This window comes from Lepidochelys olivacea (genome assembly GCF_965140295.1).
Source record: "Lepidochelys olivacea isolate rLepOli2 genome assembly, chromosome: 4".
NCBI classification, from domain to species: Eukaryota; Metazoa; Chordata; order Testudines; family Cheloniidae; genus Lepidochelys; species Lepidochelys olivacea.
The window spans coordinates 101,159,458-101,173,441 of record NC_140414.1 but is presented as its reverse complement, the minus strand read 5'-3'; the positions used below and the strand labels follow the sequence as shown (position 1 = coordinate 101,173,441).

General features: G+C 39.9%; 1 protein-coding gene across 1 annotated transcript in view; it reads right to left on the bottom strand.

Annotated features, from left to right (window-relative positions):
• Positions 1–10,250, bottom strand: part of YIPF7 (Yip1 domain family member 7) — a gene marked incomplete at both ends in the record, with an annotated part of 37,203 nt that extends 26,953 nt beyond the window's left edge. The window contains one exon of the mRNA XM_084626950.1: positions 10,198–10,250. Coding sequence (XP_084483076.1) covers positions 10,198–10,250 — 53 coding nt within the window. The remainder of the gene's footprint in view (positions 1–10,197) is intronic.
• Positions 10,251–13,984: the final 3,734 nt, after the last annotated feature.

Here is a 13,984-nt window from a genome sequence, read left to right as displayed (position 1 = left end):
TCTCTTTATGTTGTATATACATGTATATTAAAATAATCAGTAATAAAAGGAATATTTCAAATAGATTCATAATAAAAGTAAGAAGGGCTTTTCATCTATAGATCTCAACGTGCTTTCCAAATGAAGTAAGTATCCTCTCTGTTTTACAGATGGGGGAGCTGAGGCACAGAGAAGTGAAGTGAATTGCCCAAGGTCACTCAGCAAGCTAGTGGCAGAGTAGGAACAGAACCCAGGTCTTTTGAGTCCCAGTGCAGTGCTCTCTCCACTATTAAAAGGGGTATGGTGTTTTACCAAATAATCTATGACTGTTTCTAGAAGAAACCTTGAACAAACTCCTGGGACTGTTTGCAGGCAAAGCTGTGACATTATTTTGAAAAACGCTATTAAGAGACTCAAGTTAATGTTTGAAAAATAGGCTGCATAGTATTTTTGCTTTTCACGACATTCTTAGTGGATCCACAACTGCTCGAATCACACATCCTACATAATCATCATGGTCCCACTGAAATTGTATTGGGATCAAGAGACTTGGCAGCATTTTAATGAAAGTTTCTTATACCCTTCCACTGAGGTTAAGACTTCTAAGGTAGCACTGTAATGATTTCTTTACAATAGCATGCACAAACACTATATACTACATTAGCTAGAAAAGAGCAGGTACAGGATTCTGTGTTAATAATCAGTGGATTAAGAGTTGCCTAAAGGGAGTGTAAACTACAGAAGGTTTGTTCTAATTTTTGGAAAAAACAACACATACCCAGGCCTCATACCCCTAAGGGGAGGCACAGCAGCATAGCAATTTTGGAATAAAATCTCAGCTTCCTACCTGAACTTAAGTAGGGGCAGATGAGCATAGTTGGGCTCAGAGCCTCATAAAGGAGGTGGACTGCTTTCAAGGAAAAAAGACAAACTGGTTGTTTGTAAATGAGGACAGGGAACTCTGGAGACATAAGTTGCTTTGTATATATTGTATTGCTTTGGGTTTGTATTGCTTGCTTAGAATTTAAACAAACAATGTTACACTTTGTGAACCAAATATGGCTAGAGACTGTTGGTTGGTGTTGTTTTGGTTCCACCTGGTGGGGGAAATGAGGAACCCAAACCTTGTGAATAAACCTAAAACACCAGAGACAGTTTTCACTGATTAATCTGGGACTCCTGGTGAATTTCTGTTTAGCTGAGTGGATCCTGACCTTGTCAAAAATTGGAACACACAGATACAATGCAGGTTACAGTGGAAGGAAAACAGTCAGCCAAAACTGAATCACTGGTAGGAGAAATATGAACCAGGGAAGGCCCATGAGCTGCACATATGTAGTTCATGGCTACTTTGTCAGCTAGTCACTAGAAAGAATATGTCAGCTGGGGTGAAGTCTTCAAGCAAACAAAGACATATGCTGTGTTCCTCCCTTCCAAAGGAGTAAGAGAGGGCCAGTAGGACTGTGTAAGGAGTTACATGGACAAGCACTATGGACATGAAAAGAAATGGAACCACATACCAATCAAGAACCAAAGTCTTTAACCATTATTGCACAGTAGGGTACCAAAACAGACACCAAGGAGAGCAGAGAGCAATGAAAGCAGGAATCTGACCCTCCAGGAATGTGATGGAAAGGGCACGGCCTTATCAGAAGTAACATAGGTCACAGAGTGTGTACCCATCAATCATATTTCAAATAACAGATTGGCATTGAAGCAAGACACACTGTCAGTAAAGGCATAGTTGGTAGCACCATCTATAGTTAAAGTTGACCAACACTCTCCATTATAAGAGCTGGTTTTCTGTTACTTTTAACTTTGCCAAATCTTAAATGCTCAGGTTGAAACTTTCCATACCAGGAGTCTGCCTCCAGGTGAATATTTTTTTTAAGCTTCAGCAAGAATAATTCACCCATTATTGAGAATGGGTTTAGGGAAAAATATGTTGTGGAAAAAACGGTATGTGATCTTGCAATACAGGCTATATTACAATGCATACTCACAATTATTGTTATTTATTATTTGTTTTTATTATTTGTTCAAATTAAGGTTGCATGGAGAAACGTAAATTCTGACATTTCCTAACTTTTGAATACTTAACATGCAATCTTAACATTTTTTATGTAGTTTCTTGTGTGTATTTATCAATCATTTATATTACAGTAGCACACGTAATTTGTTAGATGATATCCATACCGTTAGGATCACACCAATTGGCCAAAAGTCAATAGCAAAAGTTTGACAGACAATTTTGTCAGAGCACCTACAGAGCAGAGACGAAGTTATCTGCAGCAAAGGACAAATACCAGGCTTGTTGTGTGAATATTTAGAGGCAAAACTGGCAGTGGGAAAAATGCACTTAGGAGTGTTTATTAAAATGATCATTGTTCAATGTAAACTTTGCTAGAGTTGGTTCCAAATGAGAGAGAAATCAGTCTGAGTTTAAACTTTGCCTGGCAATTAAAAGAAGAGGAAGAGGTAAGAAAGTTCAATTTATGGTCCAATTTGTATCAGTTTACCACTTCCAAAACAGGTATATCTGCTAAAACATAGTTATTTTAAGAAAACATGTCATGATCTATTATGTTAAACAGTTCTTGATTATTATCATTTAGGGCTCCAGCAATGCCCCCAAAATGTGCTGTTTCCCAAAACTGTGGCAGACAGAGTACCTGCCCTGAAGATCATGCAATCTAACCAAAACAGATATTGCCCTCTTGTAGGAAAGTCACCAATCATAGGCCAACCATCATAAACTTGAGAGACTGAGTGAGGGAAATCTTTGCTTAAACTTTCTCTGGAAAAAAAAACAAAACAGTGTATTGCAATAATCATCCACAAGATGGTAGGATTTTTAGAATCAAACCACTCTGGACAGAAAGGATCCTTCAAGCCATTCCTTTGGGATATCTTTAATATTTATATCTCTTAGAAGCCATCCTCCCTCTTCAGAATGCTCAAAAGCATTTGGTTTACTTGCAACTCATATCTGAGATTACCAGCAATACAAGATTATAACTGACCGCCTCTCCTCCATTGGCTAAATCTAGCTGTGTAACACAGACAATTTACTCTGAGAGAAAAGCAATTAAAATAGGGATTAATTAGCTTGACCTGATCTGTGTCTGGAGGGAATTAAATCGAAATAGCAGGGAACATGGATTTTATTCCTTCAGACATGGATCATATGCACTCATAGATTACTGATTTGATCCTCCCAAATGTCCCACATAATGTGACCTCACGTACAAGCAACAAAATGAAAATCTCTGATCATGTCATAATGTGTCATTTATGTTTCCATTTCAGGCACAGAAGACCTAAAGAAAAGAAGGTGTGACAATACTTTCCTCTTCAGTAACTTTGGCTGGTGAATTACTTTAAAGATATATTTAATTAATAGAAGCATAGTGACTATATTACAGGAACCAAATTGTGTTATACCATGTGACTATTGCACTAAACGACATTCCCCAGTATGGGAAACTTTCTTATGTGGATGGGCTCTTGGCCACAGTAATGAAATCCGAAGGCCATGGTTTTTCAAACTTGAATATTTAAATTTAATTGCCTAAATCCATATTTAGGTACCCAAATAATTAGCCTGATTTTTCAGAGACAATGGAGCTCCCACTGATTTCAATATGTCCTGACACCAATGCATGTTGTGTTCATGGTTGTAACATTTATTTTGCTGTCTCTTGACAAGCCCTCCTCAAAATCAACCACCCCTGGCTTAACAAATGGTTGAGTGTAAAAGCCTGTTGAAATGATATATTTGCAAGCGGGTAGATGAGAAAGCTGGATTCCTTTGTGGGCTTGAAACCTGTATCTGTACTGCACAAAATAAACACCTATATTCTGCATGGGCCACCATAATGCCAAGTGTCATGCACAGGTCTGGGATTGTGGTTGACTTCCCCACTCTTTTCATTCAAATACTTCTTATAGACCCACTTCCTCTGTGAGGCCCATGTATTTAAAAAAATTAATATACAGATTACATGAAACCTTCTTGTGGCCATTCAGTGCATTTTTTTCTATGTCTGTGTCTCAGATGGTGGTATCTCTTGGGCTGTAAACTGGGACACAACTTCCGTACAAGATTCAAAGTCCTTGAGTCTCAGTGGTGCCATAAAACAGGCATGCTTGCTGTGTATGTGCCAAAGGGTCAAAGTACCACATCAGCAACAGTGATCAAAGGACCACCCTTTAATGCCACCAAAATATTCTGTGCAAAGTGACAGAGAATAAGGACATTACCATACCCAGAAGCTTTGCAGAATGACAGGTGTGTGCGCTACATCACTGCTGTGGGATTGTCAAGGTTCCTTCCCCACTCTGAACTCTAGGGTATAGATGTGGGGACCTGCATGAAAGACCCCCTAAGCTTATTCTTACTAGCTTAGGTTAAAAACTTCCTCAAGGTACAAACTTTGCCTTGTCCTTGAACCCTATGCTGCCACCACCAAGTGTGTGTTAAACAAAGAACAGGGAAGGAGCCCACTTGGAGATGTCTTCCCCCCAAAATATCCCCCCAAGCCCTACACCCCCTTTCCTGTGGAAGGATTGATAAAAATCCTCACCGATTTGCATAGGTGAACACAGACCCAAACCCTTGGATCTTAAGAACAATGAAAAAGCAATCAGGATCTTAAAAGAAGAATTTTAATTAAAGTAAAAGAATCACCTCTGTAAAATAAGGATGGTAAATACCTTACAGGGTAATCAAATTCAAAACATAGAGAATCCCTCTAGGCAAAACCTTAAGTTACAAAAAGACACAAAAACAGGAATATACATTCCATTCAGCACAGCTTATTTACCAGCCATTTAAACAAAAGGAAATCTAACACATTTCTAGCTAGATTACTTACTAACAAGTTCTAATACTCCATTCCTGTTCTGTTCCCAGCAAAAGCATCACACAGACAGACAGACCCTTTGTTCCCCCCCCCCCCGCCTCCAGCTTTGAAAGTATCTTGTCTCCTCATTGGTCATTTTGGTCAGGTGCCAGCGAGGTTATCTTAGCTTCTTAACCCTTTACAAGTGAAAGGGTTTTGCCTCTTGCCATGAGGATTTTATAGTTCTGTATACAGAAAGGTGGTTACCCTTCCCTTTATATTTATGTCAGGGACTGTGTGCCTTTATTCATACCTTACATTACAAAGCCTTCAACTGTCATGATAGTCAGACACTGATTAGTTAGTTTATGTTGTTTTTCCAATACAGACATAGGAGGGTCACACAGAGAGAGAGAGAGTAAGCACAATATAGTTTGGGGAGAAATGCTCCTGGGACCAACAAGCAAAAATGCTGTTAACAATTTTCTGCACCACGGGTGTCGAGTAGGTAGGGTGTTAATAATTGTATGAGTATGCAGTCACCAAGGATGGCTCTCTCTGAACTAACTACCATCAACCAACCCAACAATTATAGACTTCCATGTAAAAAATGACTGGCCTCTTGTCATTGGCTACTCCATATGAACGAACCTCAGTTCCTTTGTCCTTTCCCTTCACTGCTACCAACTAAATTAAGGTAGCTGTTCCCAGTGGATCAGGAGAAATTGCTGCCATGGGCCACCATCTGTGGCATGTATGGCTTTGTAATGGTTCCCAGTCCATTTCTTTATGGCATCATTTATGTTGTATCTCACTGACTGATAGAAGTCCTTCCTGTAGCATTCATAGCTGGCAAGCGAGCTCTCCAAATGGCTCTCTTCACATATTGTGAGACACTGCTCAAACCTGCGCAGACCAGAGTACTCGTTTTGTTTATCACCTTCCCCATGAAGATGTTACACTCATGACTAAAATTGAGGTTTCTACACTTCTCCTTCTCTGCATTCTCCCCAGTTTGGCCAAACACAACTGGTATAGAACCATTCTGGATTGTGCTTGGAATTTCTGCGGGGAGAGTATTGTACACTCCCAACAATGGATTCTTTGAGAGGCCAAGTGCCTGTGGAGCCATGGATGTCTGTTCCATAGGCTCTTCCACTTACTATAGCCTGACACAACTAGGTGATGCAAAACTGTGGGATCTGAACATAGAGTTTGCAACAGCAGAAAGTAATGTTTTTACATCTTTCACGAGGAAATTGCATCACTTTTTCTCAGATAAGGACCTAGACATTGTCATACAAACTTTGATGTACATCTTAGACCAGTGGCTCTCAACCTTTCCAGACTACTGTATCCCTTTCAGGAATCTGGTTTGTCTTGCATACCCCAAGTTTCACCTCACTTAAAAACTACTTGCTTACAAAATCAGACATAAAAATACAAAAGTGTCACAGGTCACTATTACTGAAAAATTGCTTACTTTCTCATTTTTATCATATAATTATAAAATAAATCAATTGGAATATAAATATTGCACTTACATTTCAGCGTATAGTATATAGAGCAGCACAAACAAGTCATTGTCTGACTTCGGTAGTGCTTTTTATGTAGCCTGTTGTAAAACTAGGCAAATATCTAGATGAGTATCCCCTGGAAGACCTCCGAGTACCCCCAGGGACATGTACCCCTGGTTGAGAACCACTGGTTTAGACTACTGCAATTCTCTCTACCCGATGTTGAACAACCCCCCACACAAAAGTTGAAGTTGGAATAGCATATACACCTCTACCCCGATATAACGCTGTCCTCGGGAGCCAAAAAATCTTACCGTGTTATAGGTGAAACCACGTTATATTGAACTTGTTTTGATCCACCCGCCCCTCTTTCCCCCCGGAGCGCTGCTTTACCGCGTTATATCTGAATTCGTGTTATATTGGGTCACGTTATATCATGGTAGAGGTGTAGTAGCATACTTCATATGAAACAAAAGCAGGTGCCAACACATTACACGTGTGCTTCACAAACTCCGCTGGTTCCCCTTTCTCTTCAGGGCAGATTTCAAAGTTCTGGCCTTAATTAATAAAGATCTTAAATGGATTATGATTGATTACCTGTGGGCCTGTCTCACCCTGCAAGACAAATACAGTTCACAGGACAATTCAGATTGAAAGTCCAAGCTTAGACTATCGGGGTCTATGGGCATGGTCGGATAATGCACTTTATGGGGTGTGATTTCTAAAGCACACTAACGTGCATTAATTGGTCTGTGTAGAACCTGCTGGTGTGTATTAAAGGCTCCCTACTGTACTTTAATATAGTACTACTTCAAATATCACTATGTTAAAGAACACCAGCAAGGTGGACCAATTAACACACAACATGTTTGTGCACTTTAGAGATCGCACCCCGTAGAGCTCATTACTCCATGTAGACAAGCCCTAAGTGGCAGGACAATGGCTATGGAACTTCTTGCCAGTAGATGTCAAATTGATATCAAGTCTGACTGTATTTATGTCTACACCTTTTAAAGAAAGAATAGCACCTGTAATAGGGCCCAAAGAATAGTGTCTATACATGATGTTCCCAAAAAAACCCACCACCACCAAAATAACATAAAACCTTACCATTTAAAAATCACACACTCCTGTTCATTGGAAAGAAGGAAAGAACATCATTTTCTCTATAGACTCTGACACTTCTTAATCTTGGATATTGGGAACCATAGTGACAGGCATTTTAGAAATACCTAAAGTAGATAGATCTGTAGATTAAATTAAAACAGGATGCATCACTGAGCAGACCTCTGGTATCTTCATGATACAGCTCTGGACCTTGCCCACCGGTGACAGCAATGATGCTCAAAAGAACAATAACCCATTAGAAATATTTGCTCTTGCTGAAGGACAGGTAATTACAACAATCAGTAGGTACACTGACAGAGGCATCCCTTCTACATGGAAATTTAAAATAGCAACATCCATATTGCACAGTAAAATGACACTCAGAATGTAGAAGATGTTTTCATTTTGTTGGTGCAGATTCTGTGCAGCAAACCAGAGATCTCCTTACCAAAATATTTTTAACTGGTTGGCCCTCAATCTCTTCAGCTTCTGGGCAGTCTATGGTGCTGCCACTTCAATAATTAATGCACTCTGCAGCTGAATGGGGTAGAATTATTAACTTTTAAAAAAAATATTTATTGAGATTCTATCTAGCCACACTTGCAGGACTGATCTCCTATTCCATTCCTCCTTTTCCCCCTTCCTATTAACTTCTGGAACATCTGCTTTCCAATTGTACAGTCAGTAACTGTGATGACATTGGTGTGCAATAAAATTAGTTACATCTGATCTGGAAAAGATGCTTTTAAAAATCAAAGAGACAATTTTTTCTTTAGAGACATAATTCCCATTGACATCACTTGAGATTGGATACCTGTATGTAAAGGTAGAATTTGGTTCTATAGCTTAGGTTAATGCTAGCCAGTTTACAGATGTCATCAACAACACTTTGTTGTACATCTTTTTCTTATCCTACTGCTTGAGAGGATAAGGAAAGGTAAGTGCAATGCCAAGGCTTTGTGTAATAAGTCCCCAAATAGTTTTAAAAAGTTTGACATGTATTTATTTAGTGGCTAAAAGAATTGGGATGTGACCGACAGAGATGGTTTTGTGGTTTAGAAGCCAGGAACACTAGCATTCTAATTCAGGATCTGAAAATGAATTTCCTATAGCGCTGAGCAAATAAATTGACTTGTCTACCTCAGTTTCCCCATATGTAATAACAGTACTCTTTCCCACAGCCTTCTTACTGTAATGCTAACACATAATTGGTAATCACCAAACTGTTACGAGAGCAACACCTTATTTAAAGCAGGCAAGTTTTTACAAAGGAAAGGATAAGGAAAAGCAAAAATTATTTCTATTTTAATTAAATTGCAGTATAGTTTTGGGTGTCCAAGTTCATACTGAAATGGAAGTAAAATGTTAGCAAGTAGCATTCAGCTCCTTAAATGCTCAAATGTCTGGTTAAGGAGCTCCAAAAAAACCTTAATTCTATATCTTCCCTATCTCTAGGATTATTCATAATCCTGCTAGGCTTTTTTATTTGTTTTCCTTTCACCATTCTCCAGCAGTAATAGAGTCTCAGGACTGCCCTATATATTACTTATATCAATGACTCTAAAATCCAGAAGTAGAGTAAAGGCAATAAATTGTTTTTTTAGTTTATTATTTTTAACAGGCCCATGGAAGAGACTGCATTCTTTTGTCTCCCCCATCTCTATTTGTAACAGTAAACAGATCTACACAAACTATTCAGACTGAACCTACTATAAGTTAATTTTAGAGGTTTGATTTTTTTCTGGGGGGTGGGGGCAGTGGCAAGGATAGCCATTAAATCAAAATAAAATAATAATTAATAATTAATAAAGAACTGAAAATGTTTTACACTAAACCACTAACTGTAAAAATCTGTAAAAGCCATCTGTAAAATTTAGAACCTTCTTGAAAGATTAATCCAATAACACAAGGATGAAAACACACTTTAAAATGTCACATTACTATGCAAAAGAAGATTCATAAGCAATAAAACTCTTCTAATCAATAATGTTTACAGGGCAAATATTCTCTTCAATATGCAGTTTGTTAAAATGATGCAGCCTATAAATATGTTTGAACTATTTTGAAATCACAAATCCAGAAGAATATGACAACGCTCATTAGGCACACCCAAGGAATTCTAACCAGTTCTAAACCAAACTGGTTAGCTCATGTAAAGCCACTATGTCAAGGTTGATTCCCCACTCTGGCACTTCGAGTGCAGAAGGTGGGGGCCTGCAAGGATTTTAAAAATTAATACTTGCCACTCCAGGCTTGTATTAAACTCCCAAGGTTACAGCTTTTCTCTGACCTTGGCTTGGTAAATGCTGCCACCACCCAAATGCAACCCACCCCCCTTTTTGGAACCCAGGAAGGTGCACTTGGGAATTCCCTCCTGTGAGGTACCCTCAAGCCCTTTCACCACCAGCCCCCTCCGGGGAAGAGCTGAGAAAGAAAACAAAGGAAATTAGCTGTTGCCCACAGCTAATTAAACATATACACAAACCTCTTCGGACACCAAAAATATCCAATCCTGTTCTGAAAAAAGGTAAATTTTCTTAAAAACAGAAAAAGAAAATACATCTGGAACTTAGGCTTTTGCTAGATTTAAAAAGAGCACTTCCAAAAACTAAGCAGCCAAAATAGCTCTCTTGAGGTTCAGCTTAAAGGTTACAAGCAAACATAAGCATCTGGGGTTAGCACAGAGGAGTTCACTAGCCAATAAGAAATAATCCTAATTGCATCTTCTTAGACATTCCCTGATTACTTACATATTTGGGGTTTCAGATAAGCAATCTTTAGGTATGATCTGATGATTTCTCATACCTGGCTTTCAGCTTCTCAAAGCATAACTGCTCCCTGTTCCCCTCTTTCCTGGAGAACCACACAGACAAAGGGAAGTTTTTTCCCAATTTTAAAAAGTTCTAGCCCTCCCATTGGCTCTTTTGGTCAGGTGCCCACTCCTTTCCTTTTACCTGTGGGCTTGTTAGCCCTTTACAGGTAAAGCAAGTAGAGAACAGCTTCTAACAGGGGTTTTATAGCTAACTGGCTGGCTGGGTGTCCATAAAAGGGAGCTACCCCCCCACCCTCCTTCATTTATCACACACTAATTATACTTTACATCCTAAGAACTTAATTTGGGGTGTGGGGAAGAAATAGCCTTCCGTATGGCTGACTAGGATGTGTTGGAATTATGAATGCTAGAAAGTAAATTAGAAAATAACTCTGATACACTGATATTCCACCAAATGGACTGTAGAGGATGAATGCCACATAAGGAGAGACCTTTCTGACTTCTCCTTTTCTTATCAAATACCGGATTTTCTTAATTTTCTCTGGTGTAGCTAAGAGGATTTTTGATGCCTAAAGGGTAAAGCTTCTGCATTTAGGGATATTACAGTATCTATTGATGGTCTCCCATGTGGGAACTTGGTACAGTCTTGCATTTTATAAGTAGCTAAGTGACACTCTCATTTTGGTACCCAAAACGTTGTGCCACTCCTTCCTTTTCACATATGTTCACTATTCCCAGAGGCTTTCTTTAATTAAGGTGGCATATTCATGCTGATCAGCAAGATAAAAGACATCATAGCCTTGTCTTGCAAATTTCTACTCATTTACCTTTCACACTGACAACAGGGTTCTAACAATTAGGGCACCATTAAGATACTCTGGCGCCTTAGCACACAATGACATGCCCCCTCAGGGCCGGCTCTACAGTTTTGATCGCCCCAAGCAGTGAAAAAAACTGCCACCGCGAATGGCAAAATGAAGAAGCTGCCGCCGAATTGCTGCCACGGCGGGCGGAACAGAGACGCTGCCACCGAATTGCCGCTGTGGTCGCAGGAACTGCCGCCCCTTTCTAACTGACGCCCCAAGCACCTGCTTGGAACGCTGGTGCCTGGAGCCGGCCCTGTGCCCCCTCTTCCCATGGTTCTGTCCCTGTGATCCTATCCTCCCTCTTAGATTGGCAGTGGGATCCCCTCCTGGCAAGGCATGGGGAGAGGTGCGGGCCCCTACTTCCTCTGGAAATGGCAGAAGTCCCCCCCCCCCTCCTCCACACACACACTTGAGTAGCTGAGGAAGAAACATTGGTCTTTTCTTCCCTACTCTGGAGACTGAAGAGCAGCAACAAGAGAGCCCCCTGCTAGAACTTACCCAACAGCCAAGGTATTTCTGCTGGGGTAGGTGGGTCAGGCACATTGCATTTTTCTTCTCCTGCTACACAGTGCTCTGTTGGGAAGGCATTGGCATCTGCCCCCAACCTCCAACCACTTTTGGTGTGGTTGATGTTCTATTAGGATGCCCGGGGCAGTTCACATTTCCCACAGTGATTGTTTCAGGCTTGCTACACTCATGTTTTCAAGCATTTCTTCACAACCACAAGGGCTAGAGAACTTACCTGTTTTTTAAAAAATGAAAGCTAAGATTCTTGACATAATCACATGACTCCAGAAACTGAGGCCGTAGGCACTGGCCTATATTATCTATGCCTTATCCTGGGCCTGCTGAGAAATGCACCTTTTACATTGATCAAGAGGCATCCCTCCCTTCATCCGTAACCTAAAATGTGACAAGAAAGCAATCCTGCATGCACTCAGTGTGGTTAGCCTTAAATTTTAACTGGAAAGAACAGGAATATTTAGACTTACTGATTGGCATTTAGTGTGTTTTGGAGCAGCAAAAAATTGGAAAGCAGCTTCCAAAGCCTTGATTTCCCAATGGATTTACTGAGCTCTTCTTCAAGCACACTTTATTGAAAGCATCCTTTGTTTCCTATTAGTCAAAGCCCATCAGATCATGGGTCTTGATCCAAAGGGGCCTGCCTCTGTAAAAGAGATTTGCAAAGTGGTCTCTTGGCATTCCACCTACTCATATATTAAAAATTAGAGGATATATGTTAGTATCTTGTCTCACACACTGCATGGCCGGGGTGTTCTAAGGGCTGAAATTCAGTAGTCTTTCAAGACTCAAAAGGTATATGTTCCCCTCCTTAATTCAGCTCCTTGGCAATGCTGTTTAAAGCCTATGAATATGGATTTGGAGCTATCCCCAGCTGAAAAGGGTATTTTCCCTTTACCTGTTATATCACTTCACTGTGAGATTAGCTCAAGTTATCCTTATGCCTGCCCAGTTGTTATTCTGAACAGCTGACATTTGATGTCAACTCATTTTGTGAGTGTTAGTTGTAGAGAAGTGACTCTCTTTTGTGTGATGCCCTGTGGAGAGGGCAGAATCCATTACTCTCACAGAAACCCATTTGACAGATTAAAAAGAAAAATACTTTTCTTTTTACTGGCATCCTGGAGACTATTTCTATTTTTACCTTTTCATCTCCATAGTTTCACAGTACTACGACAGATTGCTCCCAAATACTTGTATCTGATTGAATTGAAAGTGGCATGTTTTATACTATGCTTAATAGATACCATCAGTTACTGATCTGTTTGTTGTTGTGTATGCATCTATATCATGCTAAGCAATTTTGACTGCATTTAATAAGCTTGTATATTTCCATCAGCGGAAAAACTTGTTTACTTTTTATAGGTTTCAGAGTAGCAGCCGTGTTAGTCTGTATTCGCAAAAAGAAAAGGAGTACTTGTGGCACCTTGGAGACTAACAAATTTATTTGAGCATAAGCTTTCGTGAGCTACATCATCCAATGAAGTGAGCTGTAGCTCACGAAAGCTTATGCTCAAATAAATTTGTTAGTCTCTAAGGTGCCACAAGTACTCCTTTTCTTTTTACTTTTTATGTTATGTATCACATTACTGTGTGCTATTTTATCTCATATACTCTTTGACTAGTTGCACTTATGAGCATTTTGTTGATGAATAAGATTACTGGCTTTTATAAATGCTCACTTTTGCAATGTGGTCAACTTGTTGAAAAACAAAACATAACACTTCTTGTCAAACCTGAGGTAATTCAGGGTATGACAGCATTTCAATTAGGAGCCATATTTGCTTCTATTGCTTTGCATTGCCAATACCTCATGAGAATGAAATTGCAGTGATGAGCACAAAATTGAATGCTAATTGATTTTAAACTCTGTGATAAAAACTTATTAACCCTTTGATTCCAATAATTATTGACAGTCTTTTCAACATTTCATCAGTGTGTAGTGTGACGGGGCAAGGCCAGATGGCTATAGAAAAGTAATGGGAGAAAGATATATTAGCTCCAGGCTACACAAATCCCTGGTACCAGGATAAGTTAAATGTCAGCTGCTCCAGGTCAATTAAGACACTTAGGGCCAATTAAGAACTTTCTAGAAGTTGAGCTAGGTTGATTGGGACACCTGAAGGCAATCAGGGACTGGCTGAAACTAGTTAAAAGCCTCCCAGTTAGTCAGGTGGGTGTGGATGTCAGGAGCTGTGGGAGGAAGTTGTGCTGTTGGAGAGACTGAGCAGTACACATCATATCAGGCACAAGGAAGGAGGTCCTGAGGTAAGGGTGAAGTGGAGCTTGAGGAAGTGGGGGGCTGCTGTGGGGGAAGTAGCCCAGGGAATTGTACAGGTCATGTTTCTAAAAGGTCAGCTACCATAGTTGATACTA